We start from the raw sequence: 17,815 nt of genomic DNA, 5'->3' as shown, positions 1-17,815 counted from the left end.
ATTAAAAAAAAGAGTCCTGCTACACGTACTTTTTTTTACAAAACTCTTACAAATAATGATCTCACTTGATTGATTTAAGTATATGGAAGTTATAGACAACCTAAATATCCTAAATATACTCACAGCATGATACGTAATGTTAGCAAATATTGTGCCTTTAAGCATAATATTGTTGTGTATCTAGCTCATCTCTAACCGTTCCAATCGTACCCTGTACCTGCCCAACTTTAAAAAGCGCACACACCCACCTAAAGGCTAAAGGGATCGCGACCAACGACGACGACGACCCGCACTAGCCCAAGTCCACTCCATCCACTTCCTAGTTCCTTCTCGCCGAAGAATTAGCGCCAAGTACGCGTCGTCCCCCTCCCATGGCGAGCGCCGCGGCGTCGGCGTCGGCGTCGGCGGCGCAGGAGCTCGACCGGGAGCAGTACCTGCAGGAGCTGATCCGGGGCTCCATGCTGGACCCGCCGTCGTCGTCGTCGTCCCGCGCGGGCCGCGTGCGGCCGCTCACCGACGACGAGATCGGGCGGTTCTACTGCGAGGTCTGCATGGAGTGGAAGCTGGTGTTCGACCGGTTCCGCGTCTCCGACGGCTGCCCCCACGCGTTCTGCGTCGCCTGCGTCGTCGGCCACATCGAGGCCCGCGTCGCGGCGGGGAGCGTGCCCGTGCCGTGCCTCCTGGCGGGCGGGGGCGGCTGCTCCGGCGGCGGCGTCATGCACCCGGAGCGCTGCAAGAAGCTGCTCGACATCGACGTGTTCGACCGGTGGTGCGTCGCGCTCTGCGAGCGCGCCGTCGGCCCCGCGCGCGCGCGGTGCCCCTACCGCGACTGCGGCGAGATGGCGGCGCTCGAGGGCGAGGCGGCGGCCGCGGCCCTGCCCCTGCGCGCCGCGGCGTCCAAGGCGTCCTGCCCGACCTGTTCCCGCGCGTTCTGCCTGCAGTGCGAGGAGCCGTGGGACGACCGCCATGGCGGCGGCGGCGGCGGCGACGGCGGCGCACGGTGCGCGCTGACCCAGCTCGCCAAGGGGCGCGAGTGGCGGCGCTGCCCCAGCTGCCGCGCCATGATCGACAAGATCGATGGGTGCAAGCGCATGACATGCAGGTAAACTCATCGATTCACCACTACTCCGATCCTCCTCTTCGATTCAATCTTTAATTTCGATCGCTAGACTCAAATCTCTAAACTTTGCTTCCAAACTTCGAAATCGGGGCGAAATTTTCGCCACTCATCTGAAACACGTATTCCATTCGTTAGTTTTGACTAACCGTTGTTGACTTGACCGAACACGTACTGAACTTCCCTCGCGAAGTGGACGCTGAAAAGGGAGAGAAATATCTTAGCGGTAACTGACCATTATTTATGGAGAAAATAAAATCTTTTTTAAAGAAATATTTGCTTGTTTCTCAAACTGCTAACCAATGCATTTTGTGTAAAAGTTTTCTTACTAAAATATTGTAACGCCGCGCTTTTAGCAAGACGTTAAAAACTAATTCGGCAAAATCCTGATTGCAAAAATTTCTTTTCTTTATGTGCGAGTCTAAGTCGTGCCATGGATCTCAATTCAAATCCGTCCTTGTTCCCTCTCATCGCCATCAAAATCGTCCACCTCAAGATTTCTATTCCAATTCAAGTCTTCGAAATTCAAATCCTTCCTTGAATCCTCGCCAAATACTTCTTCGAATCCAAAATTATTCAAATCCCACCTCGAATCCTTCCCTTGACTCCACCTTATGTTCCTAGAGGCCAAGTATCAAGGTTAAATTCCAAAATCCTTCTCAAATTCTCTCCAATCCAAATTCCAATCCCAATATCCTCCCAACTCAAATCTCTATGCAGAAGTTTATTTTGCCTCCCTCGGGTGTTGTGGGCCATTTTCCCCTCAGCCCACTTCCCTCTCCCAGCCGCTCTCCCCTTCCCTCGAGCGCCGCTCGCGCGTGCGCCATGGCCGAGAGAGAGAGAGCTCTCTTTTCTCTCTCTCGTTCTCTCTCCTCTCTCCCGATGCCCATTGCCGCTACCCTCCAAAGACGGGAGCCAGCGCTCGCGCTCCCCTCTCACTCTTCCTCCCAGAACGGCATGGACAAGCCTCCCCTTTTTCTCCCTCTTTTCCCCTTTTTCCCTCTCAGACTCGACCTCTCTCTCACGCCCATGCCATTGCGCGCGGAGGCAGAACGCCGCTGACGCCGCGCGCCAGTTCGCCGCCCCCACTTTGACCACGCCAAGCCGCGCCAGCCCGCGCTCGCGGTTCAATTTCCGCCGCTCGATCCACCGCCTTCGCCGCCCAACACATCCACACCGTCGCCGCTTTCGCACTGCCAACGAAACCGCCGCTGCCGCCCGTGAACACCAACCGAGCTCCCTTGACCGCCAATGTCGGTTTCCCTCCTCCAAACCGACCTCTCCTCCTCGCCTATAAAGCCCGCGCCCTCCCCTCTCGTTTCGTCTTCACCTCGCTCGAACCACCCGCGCCATTGTTGCCGGCCGCCAGCTGCTCGCCCCCGCCCCTCCGCGACTGCCTCCTCGCTGCCGCGTTGTGCCAATGGCCGCGTGAGCCTCGGCGTCGGCCTCGTCAAGCTCGGTGCCGCACTGCCGTGGCCAAGAGCGTGTGCACACACTCATCATCCTTTCGGCCTCGCTGCCTCCCTCCTTTTCTCGGCCGCGCCCTCTCGGTTCCGCGCCGCCCCGCCGTCGCGACCACCTCGCCGCGACTCCCTCCGCGTCGCCAACACCGCTCCTCCCTCACCGGTGAGCTCCCCACCGTATTCCTCCTCCTGCCGCACAATGCGCCGCGCGCCTCGCCGTTGCGCTTTTTCAGCCGCGGCACACAGTCGCGCGCCGTCGTCGGGCCCCAGCTCGTCGACCACCCTAGCCAACACCGTCCTTGAACTCCCTAGGGCCTCCCCAAACCATTCCATAGCAATGCCGTCGCCTGGCATGGCCTCGCCGCCATTACCGTCAGCTCCTAGAGGCCGCCGTCGACGCTAGCCCTCCTCGGTGCTCCTCCACCCTATCCGGCGCCGGAAACAGAATCCCCGACTCCCAGAGATACTCCCACCACCTTGAGTTGAATCCTTGTCGCCCCTCCGCCGTTTCCCCCTTTTTTCTCACCGCCGGCGTGCGTCGCCGCAATCCGCCGTCGTCGATCTTCCTCCGGCGAATCCGAGCCACTGGCTCGCCTCCTCTCGTGCCCCTCTTCACTCCGGTGTGCTCCCCCTTGGCCGAAGACCGTCGCGCCATGCTCCGGTGAGACCCCCGCCGCCCGCCGTCCATCTCGGCCGGCCTCTTTCTTCCTCCTCTCGCCGGCCTGCGTGGCATGCCACGGAGGCGCCACGTCAGCGCCACCTCGGTGAAGACCGAGTCAAGGCGGGTCCGCTCCCTCCTCTCTCTCTCAGTGCGCGCGGTCCACGGAGAGCCTAACGGCTGCGCGTGGGCCTGCCATCCTTCGGTCCACCCGGTGCACCAATCCGTGCGCCACTCCTACCCGAACCCTAGCGCGCGCCGCATGCACCGCTTCCACGGTGAGCCGCGCCACTGACAAGCGGGCCCCACTCGGGACCCCGCAAGGTGGACTCGGCCCACCGGCCCTCCCTCTCCCTCACTCTCCCCGCGCCCCCTTGGGCCGCCTCTCCGGGCCGGCCGGCCCATTAGTTCGGCCGAGTCGTGCCTGTCCTCTCGAGTCGCACCCGAGCCACCCGAGGAAGTCTAAATCATATCCCTCCTTTAATTTCTTTCCAAAAAGGGTTTAATAAATTATTAAATCGTTTTTCCTTTGATTAGAAAATCCAATAAACTTCGAAAATCCATATCTTCTCAACCGCTCATCCGATTGACCCCGTTCCACTTCCAGTAATTCTGTAAAATTGTGATCTATCTAATGGTACTATTATTTAGTCTAAATAGGATATTTTTTCTTGGTCTTTTGTTTAGGTTTTTGATTGTTTGCGTATAGTTGCGGTCACCGGATTTTCATCGATCGTGGGTTTTCTCGAAGATACGTGAAGCTTCGTGAAGACCTTGAGCAAGACAAATCACCCTTTGACCAATTGCTCCTATAATTGGAAAATCATTATTATTTTGTTTGCAACTTGCATTAGTAGAATCACACACTTAACTTGCTTGGCCTCGGTTTGCGTGCCAAACCGACAGACCTACCCAGTAGTCGCACTAATTTTTGTAGGTTGTACTACCCTGATTCCTTGTCGTTCCACCTTTGTGGTACTTCGGTATCCGTGCTCTCTGAGCACATATACCAACTATTCCACATACACCATTGTTTGTATCGGTGTGTTTGAGAGCCTTGAAAACCCGACATATGGCATCGGTGTGTTTGAAAACAAAATAGATTGTGAAAACTCGCGATGCGGGGGTTGTGCCTATGTGGTACTGTCCTGTATTCGCATATAAGGACCGATTCCTGTGGGAAATTCATCCGAGCATATAATAAGTGCGACCACACGGGTGCAATGGGACGCCCCTGGCTGAGTAATTAGCTAATCGGAGGAGCCATGATGCCATGAGACATGTGGATTCAACGGGCTGGTGTCAGGTAGAACCCTCGGGCTTCCTGGCACAATATGGTCTGGGACCTAACCTGTTGTCGGTCTGGGACCCCTCTCGTTGGCATATGGCAACCCTGTGTCGGCTTTCGAAATGCCTTGTCATGAAAACCTTAGGGTCTCCCGACATGGCTGATCTCACGGACTGGGTGATCCGGGTTAGTAATGTCGTGTGGGTAAAGTGTACCCCCTCTGCAGAGGTTAACTAACTGTTCGAACAGCCGTACCCACGGTCATGGGCGGATGTGAGGTGTTTCCTGTAGCGTAGATTTGTTTGCCTGTGCTTTGTGAAAAGTTGTTGTGGTTTGGGAATCGTTACCAGAATCAGCCTATGTGGCAGATGGATGACCTGAGTGGTCAAGAAACGAATCTGTGTGATTCGGGATGTCTACGGGCATCATAGACTAGGCTTCCCGAGTTGAAGCGGATTGTTGTGCTGCTGGGCAGTTGGACTCTGGGAGTCCGAGAAAATGAAAAGGCTCTGGGAGCCGCTTAATCAAGTGAAATGGCTCTGGGAGCCGAGAAGTAATGATCTGACCCGGGGGTCGGTACATTACCAATTGAGTTATTGAAAAACATCTCTTAAAGTCGAATCAAGACACAAGTCTCTTTTCGGCCCAAACTTAGAAAGAAGTAAACCACTTAGTAATTTCAAAATGATTTCAAAACAAAGGATTTGCAAAACAACCTTGCCTCTCTTCCAAGCTTGCATCAAACACCTAAATTCTCGTGACTTGCTGAGTACGAAAGTACTCACCCTTGCTCTATATAAATATATATATAGTTCCTACACCTTGAAATGAAGATGAAGTGAAATGAAGAATAGGGTTTCGTCCTAGTTCCCAGCCGTCGCCTGTGGTGTTGGGTGTTAGTCCGTTGGTTCCGCTGCTGCTGCTGCTGTTGGTGTTTCCTCGTTCGTGTCGTCGGTTGCATTCTCGGGCTGTTCTAAAATGCAACCTAAGTTAAGGTAAATAAGTCCTCTATTTATTATAAGGATTGCAATGATTCATATTTGTCACCGTGGGTACCAGCGCTATGTCCTGGGACTGGTACTGAGATCGCGGTTTCGTAGGAAGCGGTTCACGCCGTTTTTCCTACGACACGCTCCTGTCAGGTGCTGTTGTACGGCGGTGCCGGATTGGGGTGTGACATCTTGAATGCTTTTATAAAGCTACTTTCAATTTTGCAGTAGTTATAATTCATTTGTTTATGCTTTGAAATAACTGTAGAAAAAAAATAAATGATCCATCAAACCACTTTCAGCTATTCAAATAGAGCCGTAGACCCGTAGTTATGGAATTATGCTTTGATTTTTTTACGATTACACGGCAAACTTACACGCACACACAACACTACACACGCAACACAACACTCACATCTCCGCGAATACGTCTCCTAACACATGCTCTAAGAAATAGAAACCAGGAGCACATACATGATCTCACTAAAGTTTTTTAGAAAGTTCACATATATATGCGTAATATTTGTGAGCACCAGCATTAATTTGAACTCTGGTGGGTAGAGTCATACACCCACGACTTTACCACCACATCACTGGTGCTTCCTAAGTCGGCATGAAATTTCTTACATTCATGTGATAAATTTTGTTTGCAGATGTGGCACTGTGTTTTGCTACGACTGCGGTTCATCCTTTAATCCGAGAATGTATTCATGCAAGTGTACTCCTCGCAAATCTTCACAATCGGAGGAGGAAGACGGATTCATCGACCTTACTTGCTCAGACCGTCCGCTTAATCTGGGGAATCATTGCTAGTAATGTTCTGTAGCGAGTCGGCGATCATTCGATTCAACCTGTTTCCATTACTCCATTTGTATATGCGGAGTTCTTGTTCTTGACGGAAACGATAATGATATGTCGCGATTTCTCATCGACCAATATTTGGAACATTTTTTTTTCATCTGTATATGGCGACTAGTGAGTATGATTGGACAAAGCTGAGGCGCGTTGATATTGTCTTTTGGGCGAGAGAACCGGTAGAAACTTGGTTAAGGACAAGGGGATGAGCCCAGTAGCCTGTTACTCTCTGTTAGTACTTCAGCCCACGATAGGCTGAGCTAACGATTTCTTACAGATTGCCCACTTTTGATAAAAAAAAAACGAAATTTTATATATGGCTCCCTGCAGGTTAGCGCAGGCTGCGAATATAATGTGTTTTTTTGGGTGAATCCTAATTTTATTACATGGAAAATATGTGTGTGCACTATTATTAGCATGCGCATCCATATAAGTGCACGCCTTTAACACACACTTAGGTTGTTTTTGTTCCGGCATCTAGGCTTAAGGTAATATCTCATTCTTAATTAGCATAATTCCCGAACTGCTAAACAATATATTTCATAAAAGAATCATATAAAAGTTACTAAAAATCAAATAAATTTATTTTTCAAATTTATAGTAATAATTAATTAATTAATCATATGTTAATTGCTTGCTCCAATTTCCATCTCAGATGTTCAGCTCAAGAACGAACGCAGTCTTAATTAGATACCTATAGTATATTTCTTTTTTATATTAAAGGGTACATTAATTTCTAAGCTTGTTAAATTTCTAATATTGCTATTGGTTACTTCATCCGTCCTAAAATATAAAAATATAAGTATTTTTTAGAATAGTACTAAGTCAAACATTTTTAAAATTGACTGCTAATAGGAAAAAAATAAAAAAGATCGATCACGTAAATTTGATGTTACTATATTTTCATTGAACAAACTATCATAGTATGCAATATTTTTTTATTTAAAACATCTTACTTTTATAGATATTATTGGTTAATGTATAGCATCTCGAAGACTGTATTGAAGTCAAAAAATACTAATATCTTGGGAAAGATGGATTTTTGAAGATGTACATGTACATGCAAAATAATTTCAGCACATTTCTTTAGTGATGTCACGGAACCTTCTCAGGTCCTAGCTGGATCTGCCAACGGTTACATAAACAATTTGTCAGTTGTGAGCATCAAACAGTTTCCCATGAACAAAGTAGCTGAAACGTGTTCATTCCTCGCAGAAGCAAAAGCAAGCATTCGACAGAAACATGGCGGCCGAGGCGGCGCTGGAGCCCAACCAGGAGTTCCTCGAGGCCTGCATGCCGTCGGCGTAATCGATCGGCCAGGGAGGCGTCCCGCCACGTGCCGCCGCTCGATCAGCGACGACGACATCGGGTGGCTCCACTGCGAGAGATCTGCGACGAGCCGAGGCTGCTGTACTTCTGTACGACGGCCGCCGCGTGTCCGACGGGTGCGCGCACGTACGCGAGCTCTGCATCGCCTGCGTCGTCGTCAGCCACGTCGCGAGCGAGGCCCCGCGTCGCGGCGGAGGAGGAGAGGTGCCCGTGCGCTGCGCTGCCCTTTCCCGGACTTCCACTGCGACTGCGACGCCGTCGTGCACCCCGGAGGACTTTAAGAATTAACCTGCTCTACCTCTACATCGGCGGCTTCGACGTACGCGTGGTGGCGTCGCGCTCTGCGAGCTCGCCGTCGGTCAGCGGCTCAGGCGCCTTCGCGCGCTAGCTGTCCCAACCCGGACTGCGGCGAGCTGCTCGACGCCGGCGGTAGTCCCTGACTGATAGTCAAACCTCCAAACTTGTTTATGCACTTTGGAACGCAAAATTGCACTCGCATGTAACACATCTATATACAGCTTTTCTTGAAAAAAAAAATTCTTGAGTTCGAGTGTTCGATCGACAACTTATAATCCAGGTGAGTGACATGTAGGTTTATTACTTGTATATTTTTAATAGGCACCCACTGACATGTGGGCCCTATATAAATTGTTTTCATTATTTATTTTAAATTTTTGCTGTCAGTGGGCCCTATATAATTGTTTTAATTATTTATTTTAATTTTTTGCTGTCAATGGGCCCTATATAATTGTTTTAATTATTTACTTTATTTTTTTTTTGCTTTAAGTGATATAGGTAGGTGTCACGTCAATAACACGTAGGATGAAAACCAAATCAAATAAGCCATATAGGTATCACGTTAGTCTAAATTGGACTCAATATTGGCTTGAAACCTCACTTACACCGGTTTTGCAACATAATGATGTGTTGCACTTAGTTTTACTGTTGAATGATCAGATTGAAATTCGGCTCTTAGACGAGGGACGTAGAGTGAAAATTTTCATTTCAACGGAGTGACAGCACTGTTCTTGTAGGTGGGAATTGTATCTACAAGGCAAAAGAAACAGTTTGGGTTTCCTGTTTCACTTTTTGTGGGTCGCGCATGCCATGACATTGTGTTGGGCTGTCCGGCCTAGACAGTTCTGCTAGGCCCACCAAAAAGTTTTCTTAAGCCTACGGCCTACCAAAAAAGCAGCCCACGTACCGTCATGGTTAGAGTATAATGGGCTAATGGCATATACAAAGTTGACTGGAATAAGTTCACTAAAGGTCCCTTAACTTGTCAACGAATCCGATTTTCGTCCTTCAACCGTAAAACCAGATATAATGGGTCCTTCAACTATCAAAACCGGTGCAAAAAAGGTCCCTCAGCGGTTTTGATGGTGGTTTTGGCTGATGTGACGCCTACGTGGCTGGTTTGACTTGGTCCTCGTCCTACGTGGCGGTGACGTGACATTGGAAGAAAAATATAAAAATAGAAAATAAAAACAAAATGTGGGGCCCACAAGTCAGTTAGACAAAAGAAAAAAGAGTGGGACCCACCATCCTCTCTATCCACGGACGAGTGGACGACGGGAGAGGGAGCGACCGGCGCCTCCTCTCTCTCCCTCCCGGCATCCTTCGTTGCTGGCCGGCGAGCGCGCACGGAGAGGGAAAAAGGCGTTGGCCGGCGAGGGGGGCGGAGACTGCCGCTGGCCGCTGGCCGCTGCGCAATACTCTTCGGCGGGCTGCGACGCAGAGCTAGGGTTGCAGGAGTCGGAGGGCTGCGGGAGGATGGCGTGGATGACAGTGAGGAGGGTGAGGACGAAGTAGTCCGGGAGGTCGGCGCCGTTGGCCTTGAGCTTGGTGTCGAATGTTGGAAATAAACACGTCATGGTGTATTCCTGGCGTGGTTGAGTCAGTGTGTGTGTGTGTCGTGCTGCTGCATGTGTGCGTCGTGTGCGTTCTGTTAGTTTGATTGAGTCGTGATCGCGAGTGCATGGCTGCTGCATGGTTGTTTGCATGGCCGTTGCAGTGTTGATCGAGTCGTGGGAGTGCGTGGTGTGCGTGGCGTCGGTTCTTGCGGAGGAAGCCGCGTCGTCCGGGCGAGCGTGTGGCTCACGGCGACGTCGAGCGGGTTCTGCGGAACGTGGCGCAATGGCCGGCATGGAGGCTAGCTCCCGGTGTGTCACCGGTCTATAAGAGGCCCCTGTACTCCTTCGTTGTTTCTTTGCAAGGTTCAGTGAGGAATAAAGCCAAGATACAGGAGCGATCGGCTCCGCGGCGTTCGTCGCTGTAAAATCCATTGTTCATCGTCTCCCTCACCGGCGTTTGTGTTCGTGAGTGTGAGAGTGTTCCTGGGCTGAGCCAACATCGAAGTCAGCAACTCCATCTCCAAGGTTCTCTGGATGGCCACCCTCAGCCCCACCTCGCTGCCCAGTAAGCTTATTCTACCTCAAAGCTCTCATCCGCCATTGTTGCAACCAAAAACTACATCAAAGCTCTAACCAATCTATGGATTTCACGCAGACTGGAACAGGATGCGGATCTCGGTGAACACCATCACGCAGAACCGCGCCAAGTCGCTGCGGCGGCTGCTTGCGTCACTGCGGAACACGTACTACGTCGACGACGAGGTGGTGCCGATCAGCTTCAACATGGACAGCCGCGTCGACGCGGCGACGCTGAACGCCGTCAACTCCTCCGACGCTGAACCAGTACTAATGTGATTCACTCCACCTGACTGACATTGCTCAAAGTTGAGGTTTATAATTTGCCTGACATTGTTCTATGCAGCTTGTGCTACAGCAATTAGTACCGGTAACAAATTACATTGTGTTTCTTGACATGCTCTACCCCTTGTATATATGTACACAGCAACAAGACTTGTCCATCGTGATGAACCTGCTTGTCAGCAACACAGTTGTACCGGATGAGCTACAGAACACTGTCAAGACCAAGGAGGTTAAGCAGACTAAGGAAGGAAGACCTGTTAGGCACCGAGTATGTAATCCTAGAGTGAGTGGGCCGGAATGGGCCATATGAGCACCATGTCCAGGCTGTCGATAGTTGCGTGTGAGAGAGAAAGCATCTTAAAACTAACTCTGTATTCATTTGGATGAGTTGAGGATGAACTAGGCGGCGAAGGCGGCGGCGGCATCAACCCTGTCGGGTTGGTGAAATCCATCTGTGTGTGTGTATCGTTGTTCTGTTTGGGCGATTCTTCCTCTGTCCTTGGGGGTAGTTAACAAATTGGTATCAGAGCCTTGCCGAAATTTTTTCCTCCTCTTGATTTTGCTGTAATTCCTGGGTGAGGTGGGAATTTGTTGCTTCGGCAACTATATTCCGCAAAAGCTTCGGCTCCCTCAACTAGGTCGGCGAGATCTCGAGCGAGTTCGTCAATCACGGCGTGCTACGACAAGCCTCGCTACGTGACCAAGCAAGCGGCCAAGATCATGGATTAGGAAAGTAAGCTCGATCTCTTGTTGAGGAAGATGGAGGAGGTGGAGAAGAAACGGGAGGAGAGTGAGAAGCATCGGGAGCTGTCGGAAGAGAAGAGCCGATCTGAGTTTTTGGCTCTCAAAGTGGCGGTGGAATCCCGAATGCCGGTGGTGGAGAAGCGCGTGGATGATTTGCACGTTTCGGTGGTGGGACTCCAAGATCAAGTCGACAAACTCCAGTCCTTGGTGCAGCAGCCACCTCGTCCTTCCCCTTCTTCTCCGGGTTCGCCCGATGGTATGCAAACTCCGCCCCAATTTACTTCGCTCCCCTCTGCTCTGGAACAGTCTGCGTTTGCCTCTGCTCTTTTGGGTGCTTCGGGAATTGGGGGTAATGTTCCACCTATGTCTTGTCCGCAATTCAATGGTGATAGTCGTCAGCTCTGGAAGAGTAATTGCGAGGAGTACTTTGAGGTTTATGGTGTTCATCCTAAGAATTGGGTGTGTGTGGCTGGACTGAATTTTACTGGCAACGCTGCTTTTTGGTTACAATCGGTGCGTTCCAAACTGGTCGGGGTTACTTGGCAAGAGTTCTTTGATCAAGTTTGTCTTCGTTTCACTAAGGATAGGCAGAAGGTCTTGATTCGGCAGTGGTTTCACATTGTTCAGGATTCTTCAGTTTCTGATTATGTGGAGAAATTCGATGGTATTATGCATCAGTTGTTGGCTTATGATAGTTCTTTGCCTCTGAATTATTTTGTTACCAAGTTCGTGGAAGGACTGAGGAAAGACATTAGATCTGGAGTTTTGATGCAGAAACCTCAAGATTTGGATACAGCGTGTTCGTTGGCTTTTTTGCAAGAGGAAATACTAGAAGGAAGTCACCCTGCTGTGTACAGGAAACCTGAGCCGATTTTGTTGTCTAAAAATTTTGCTCGCCAACCTGCACCTGTTTCTCCTGTGTCCAACCATCCTCAAGGTTCTGTGTTGGAGGATAGGAAACAGTCTGAATTCTCACAGTCTCGCTCTGATAAGTTTTCTGCCTTGAAATCCTACAAGCGTGCTAAAGGCCTTTGTTTCACGTGTGGTGAGCATTGGAGCAGAGAGCATAAGTGTGGCTCCTCGGTTCAGTTACATGTTGTTCAGGAACTTTTAGCTGCGTTGCAGGACGATCAGTTAAACCATGAGTCCGTCGATACTGTATCTGAACCTGTAGAACCAGTTTTTATGGCTATTTCTTATCAGGCTGTTACTGGTACTGAATCCTTGACTTCTTTTCGGTTAAATGGCTGGGTACAGGGGTATGAATTACTCATGTTAGTCGATTCTGGTAGTTCTCATTCCTTCATTGATATTACTGTGGCACAAAAACTTCAGGGTATCCAATGTTTACAGCATGTTGTTTCAGTTAAAGTTGCTGATGGTGGTGTGATATCATGCTCTCAGTATATTCCTGGTTGTGACTGGTGGACTCAGGGTCAAATTTTTAAAACTGACTTTAAGGTGTTGCCTTTGGGTTGCTATGATATTATATTAGGGATGGATTGGTTAGTCACTTTGGGATCTATGAACATTGATTGGGCTGCTAAGTGCATGGAATTCGCTAGAGCAGATTCCTTGGTGACCATTAAGGGAATTCAGTCTCAAACTACTCATTGTTCTTGTATCAGTGGTGATCAATTGCAAGGCATGTTTAAGTTGGGATCCATCATGCATGTTCTTCATCTTCAGGAAGTTTCCACTGCCAAGTTAGGTCACATTCCTCCTGAAATTCAATCTCTTCTTACTGAATTTTCTGCCCTATTTGATGATCCTCAAGGCCTGCCACCTAAGAGAGCTTGTGACCATTCCATTCCACTGAAATCAGATGCTAAACCTGTCTTCCTCAAACCTTATCGTCATAACCCTGCACAGAAAGATGAAATAGAGAAGCAGGTTAAGGAAATGTTGTTGTCAGGGGTCATTCAACCCAGCAATAGTGCATTTTCTTCCCCAGCATTGTTAGTTAAGAAGAAGGATGGTACCTGGCGCTTGTGCATTGATTATAGACAGTTGAACTCCATCACTGTGAAGGGTAAATTTCCTATGCCTGTTATAGATGAACTATTGGATGAATTGTCTGGATCCAAAGTTTTTTCCAAGCTGGACCTTAGGGCTAGTTATCACCAGATCAGATTGGTGGAGGGTGAGGAGCACAAAACTGCTTTTCAAACTCACTCTGGACATTATGAATATCGTGTTATGTCTTTTGGCCTTACTGGAGCTCCTGCAACATTTCAAGGCGCCATGAATGATACTTTGGCTCCTGTGTTAAGGAAGTTTGCTCTTGTGTTTTTTGATGATATACTTGTATGCAGCCCTGATTTAGTTTCTCATGTCCACCATCTTCGACAAGTTCTGCAGTTGTTGACTAAGCATCAGTGGAAAGTTAAATTGTCTAAATGTTCTTTTGCTCAACATCAATTGTCATATTTAGGTCATATTATCAGTGATCAAGGAGTCACTACTGATCCTGCTAAGATTGAGGAAGTGGTTAATTAGGCAGTTCCAAAATCTGTCAAAAAGCTCAGGGGATTTTTGGGTTTGGCAGGTTATTATAGGAAGTTTGTCAAGCAATTTGGGATCCTTTGCAGGCCTTTGACCAACCTGTTAAAGAAGGATGTTCCTTTTGTCTGGTCTGTGGAGGCTGATCAGGCTTTCAAGGCTCTTAAGCAAGCTTTGGTATCTGCTCCTGTGTTATCTCTTCCTGATTTTTCTTTGCCTTTCACTGTTGAGACTGATGCTAGTGATGAAGGTATTGGTGTTGTGTTATCTCAGCATGGTCATCCGATTGCCTTTCTTAGTAAGGCCTTGGGGGGTTAAAACTAAGGGTCTTTCCACTTATGAAAAGGAGTATTTGGCTATTTTATTAGCTGTGGACCATTGGAGATCTTACCTGCAGCAGCAAGAGTTTGTCATTTTAACTGATCACCATAGTTTAATGCACTTGAATGAACAAAGGCTGCACACCCCTTGGCAACACAAAGCTTTTACTAAGTTGTTGGGCCTTCAGTTTAAGATTTGCTACAGGAAGGGATCCAGTAATGCTGCAGCTGATGCACTTTCTTGAAGAGTTATCTGAACTACATGTGGTTTCCAGTTGCAGTCCTGTATGGCTTCAGGAGGTTTCTGATGGTTATCTTCAAGATGCCTTTTCTACTCAACTTTTGACTGACTTGACTCTTAATGCTGAGTCTCGGCCCAATTTTTCTTTGTGTAATGGTGTCCTTCGCTTTAAAGGCAAAGTCTGGATAGGTAACAATCCATCTGTGCAGGATAAGATTATCTCTGCGTTGCACAGTAGTCCTTTGGGGGGGCACTCTGGTTTTCCTGTTACTTATAGTAAAATCAAGTCTCTTTTTGCTTGGCCCAAGATGAAGAAACAGATTCATACTACTGTCAAGACATGTGGTATTTGCATGCAGGCCAAACCAGATCGCTCTAAATACCCTGGTCTTCTTCAGCCCCTTCCTGTCCCTGATGGTGCATGGCAGATTATCACCATGGACTTTATTGAAGGTTTGCCTAAGTCTGGTCAATTCAACTGTATTTTAGTGGTGGTTGACAAGTTTTCCAAGTACTCTCATTTCCTTCCATTGTCCCATCCTTTTTCTGCTATTGATGTGGCTCAATCTTTTATGGTCAATGTTTACAAGTTACATGGGTTACCTAAGTTCATCATTTCAGACCGCGACAAGATTTTTACTAGCCACTTTTGGGAGCAGTTGTTTTTGAGATCCAGCACACAATTGCAACTAAGCACCGCTTATCACCCCTAGACAGACGGACAAACTGAGCGTGTGAACCAATGTTTGGAAATATATCTGCGATGTTTTGTTCATGCTGTTCCTCATAAATGGAGTTCTTGGTTGTATTTAGCAGAATTTTGGTTTAACACTTCTTACCATTCTGCCATTCTTCAGTCTCCATTTGAAGCTCTCTATGGCTATCCTCCTGGTCATTTTGGTATAAGGGATGATGCCTGCTCAGTACCTGATTTGCATGAGTGGTTAAATGAACGTAAGGTGATGACTCAGTTACTGAAACAACACCTGAATCGTGCCCAGCAACAAATGAAGCTGTATGCAGACAAAAAGCGCAGTTTCAGAGAATTTTCTGATGGAGATTGGGTCTACTTGAAATTGCAACCTTATATTCAGTCCTCTGTGGCAAAAAGAGCAAATCATAAACTATCATTCCGTTATTTTGGTCCTTTTCAAGTTTTACATCGGGTGGGCAAGGTGGCTTATAAGTTGTCTCTTCCTGCAGAGAGCTCCATTCACCCTGTTTTTCATGTTTCACAGCTTAAGCATGCTGTTGGGTTCAGGCATTCTGTTCAACCGTGTTTGCCTGCATGTTCTGACCTTAAAGTTTCAGTGGTTATCTTGGCTTCTCGTCAGATCAGGAAAGGTAACTCTGTGAAAGCTCAAGTTTTAATTCGGTGGTCTAGAAATGTTGCAGGACAGGAAACTTGGGAGGATCAAGTTGAGTTGTGTCAGCGTTTTCCTAATGCCTTGGCTTGGGGTCAAGCCACTTCTCAAGGAGAGGGGGTTGTCAGCAGCACAGCTATACCGGATGAGCTACAGAACACTGTCAAGACCAAGGAGGTTAAGCAGACTAAGGAAGGAAGACCTGTTAGGCACCGAGTATGTAATCCTAGAGTGAGTGGGCCGGAATGGGCCATATGAGCACCATGTCCAGGCTGTCGATAGTTGCGTGTGAGAGAGAGAGCATCTTAAAACTAACTCTGTATTCATTTGGATGAGTTGAGGATGAACTAGGCGGCGAAGGCGGCGGCGGCATCAACCCTGTCGGGTTGGTGAAATCCATCTGTGTGTGTGTATCGTTGTTCTGTTTGGGCGATTCTTCCTCTGTTCTTGGGGGTAGTTAACACTGCTCTACATAAAGGCTCGCGCCCTCATCCAACACCGCTGGAAGATGGAATCCATCCTAGACCACATGCTCAGGGAGGGCCGAGACCGCATGCTCAAGGAGGCCGGCATCGTGATCCAGCAGCAGCAGGCGGAGGAGAAGAACAGCAGCGGCGGCACGGCCATGGCGCCGCCGCCACCGTGCCCCGGAAGTAGCGTGACCTGCTACGTGTGCTTCGAGAAGGTCTCACCGGACGCCGATCAGCTTCAACATGGACAGCCACGTCGATGCGGCAATGCTGAACGCCGTCAACTCCTTCGACTGGCCGCACGGCGGCAAGATGCTGCAGCGGAGGATCATTCAGGGCGAGCTGATCCGCGCGCAAAGGACGGGCGGCCAGCGGCCGTCTTCGCCCCCCTCGCTGGCCAACGCCTTTTTCCCTCTCCGCGCACGCTCGCCGGCCGGCGAGGAAAGATGCTGGGTGGGGAGAGAGGAGGCGTCGGTCGCTCCCTCTCCCATCGTCCACTCGTCCGTGGATAGAGATGATGGTGGGTCCCACTCTTTTTTCTTTGGTCTAACTGACATGTGGGCCCCACATTTTGTTTTTATTTTTATATTTTGCTTCCAATGCCATGTCACCGCCACGTAAGATGAGGACCAAGTCAAACCGGCCACGTAGGCGCCACATCAGCCAAAACCACCATCAAAACCACTGAGGGACCTGTTTTGCACCGGTTTTGATAGTTGAGGGACCATTGTATCTGGTTTTTCGGTTGAAGGACGAAAATCGGATTCGTTGATAAGTTAAGGGACCTCAAGTGCACTTATTCCAAGTTGACTTATATAGCTCACTATGTAGGAGTATTTGTGGCCATGTCACCATTGAGGAGAGAGATAAGACAAAAAAGAGTGAACGGTGGTTAGTCGACCGGCATCTACAAATTCTACACAATAATAATATTCTTTAAACTTTATTCTGATGTAATCCTACGAGGAGATCGAATAGTTTATCACTATATTTCAACCAATAGGCATCTACAGATTCCACATAATAACTCTTTTTTAAATTTTATTGTTGAGGTAATCCCACGATGAGATTGAATAGTTTATCACTATATTTCAACCATATATAAGACAATGCATTATTTTCAAGAGCTTTTCTCCCCATTGGAAGGGATATACACCTCCCTGTCATTTTAGGATGTGAAAATTTTAAACCGGTTGAATGTTTATAACAGTGAATGATTGATAATATCAAGGCTTTTGTTATCCTTATCAGGTATAGATATATATATATGTATATATATATATATGTATATATATATGTATATATATATATATATATACATATATATATATATACACACACATCATGCTGTTAGGTTGGAGATATATAGGAGTAGGAAAATGCTACACACACGACTACGGCGTCCGACTGTCGTACGACCACGGCGTAAGCGACGTGATCTATTCAGCTCCGGTGTGATTCTCCATCTCGTTGCGCCTTCCAAAAGCCCAAGTCAAAGCTAAGCAGCTAAATAGACGTTTGCTTTGCATATCTTATGAAACAGTGATCAAACTTGGTTGTAGTCTTGTGATTTCAATCAGAGAACTAAACAGAATATTTGCATGTTTTATTTTTATTTAAGAATTAGAAACTATGCTTGTGGTTTTGGACATCACTGCATTTATATTTTGTTTAATGCAACCTGTTATAGCCATAAAAATAGAACTTGAAACTATGGTATATACTCTCTCCGTTTCATATTACAAGTTAAACTACTTTGAC

General features: G+C 48.1%; 3 protein-coding genes and 1 pseudogene across 5 annotated transcripts; all 4 read left to right on the top strand.

Moving 5' to 3' along the window:
* Nucleotides 1-257: 257 nt before the first annotated feature.
* LOC4347144 (E3 ubiquitin-protein ligase RSL1) lies at nucleotides 258-6,509 on the top strand. Its single transcript, XM_015795925.3, has 2 exons — nucleotides 258-1,102; nucleotides 6,169-6,509. The coding sequence occupies exons 1-2, from the start codon at nucleotides 372-374 to the stop codon at nucleotides 6,326-6,328; spliced, it is 891 nt and encodes a 296-aa protein (XP_015651411.1). The 5' UTR covers nucleotides 258-371; the 3' UTR covers nucleotides 6,329-6,509.
* Nucleotides 6,510-7,612: 1,103 nt separating this feature from the next.
* Nucleotides 7,613-8,275, top strand: LOC136351788 (uncharacterized; annotated as a pseudogene).
* A 1,632-nt stretch (nucleotides 8,276-9,907) lies between these two features.
* On the top strand, nucleotides 9,908-10,864 carry LOC4347143 (uncharacterized). Of its 3 annotated transcripts, none has more exons than XM_026020204.2 (3): nucleotides 9,908-10,117; nucleotides 10,208-10,436; nucleotides 10,556-10,864. In XM_026020204.2, the coding sequence occupies exons 1-2, from the start codon at nucleotides 10,087-10,089 to the stop codon at nucleotides 10,405-10,407; spliced, it is 231 nt and encodes a 76-aa protein (XP_025875989.1). In that variant the 5' UTR covers nucleotides 9,908-10,086; the 3' UTR covers nucleotides 10,408-10,436; nucleotides 10,556-10,864. The 3 variants fall into 3 exon arrangements, with proteins under 3 accessions (XP_025875989.1, XP_025875988.1, XP_025875985.2); XM_026020203.2 differs by having other exon boundaries at nucleotides 9,966-10,117; nucleotides 10,208-10,403; XM_026020200.2 differs by having other exon boundaries at nucleotides 9,966-10,117; nucleotides 10,208-10,442.
* On the top strand, nucleotides 10,804-17,311 carry LOC136351232 (uncharacterized). The gene is made up of 5 exons (XM_066303984.1): nucleotides 10,804-12,592; nucleotides 13,706-13,909; nucleotides 15,616-15,800; nucleotides 16,042-16,269; nucleotides 17,306-17,311. Exons 1-5 carry the CDS (start codon nucleotides 11,173-11,175, stop codon nucleotides 17,309-17,311), a joined length of 2,043 nt encoding a protein of 680 aa, XP_066160081.1. The 5' UTR covers nucleotides 10,804-11,172.
* Nucleotides 17,312-17,815: the final 504 nt, after the last annotated feature.

The sequence above is a fragment of the Oryza sativa genome, chromosome 9 (assembly GCF_034140825.1).
Source record: "Oryza sativa Japonica Group chromosome 9, ASM3414082v1".
In the NCBI taxonomy this organism is placed as follows: Eukaryota; Viridiplantae; Streptophyta; class Magnoliopsida; order Poales; family Poaceae; genus Oryza; species Oryza sativa.
This window is presented reverse-complemented; position numbering and strand designations above follow the sequence as displayed.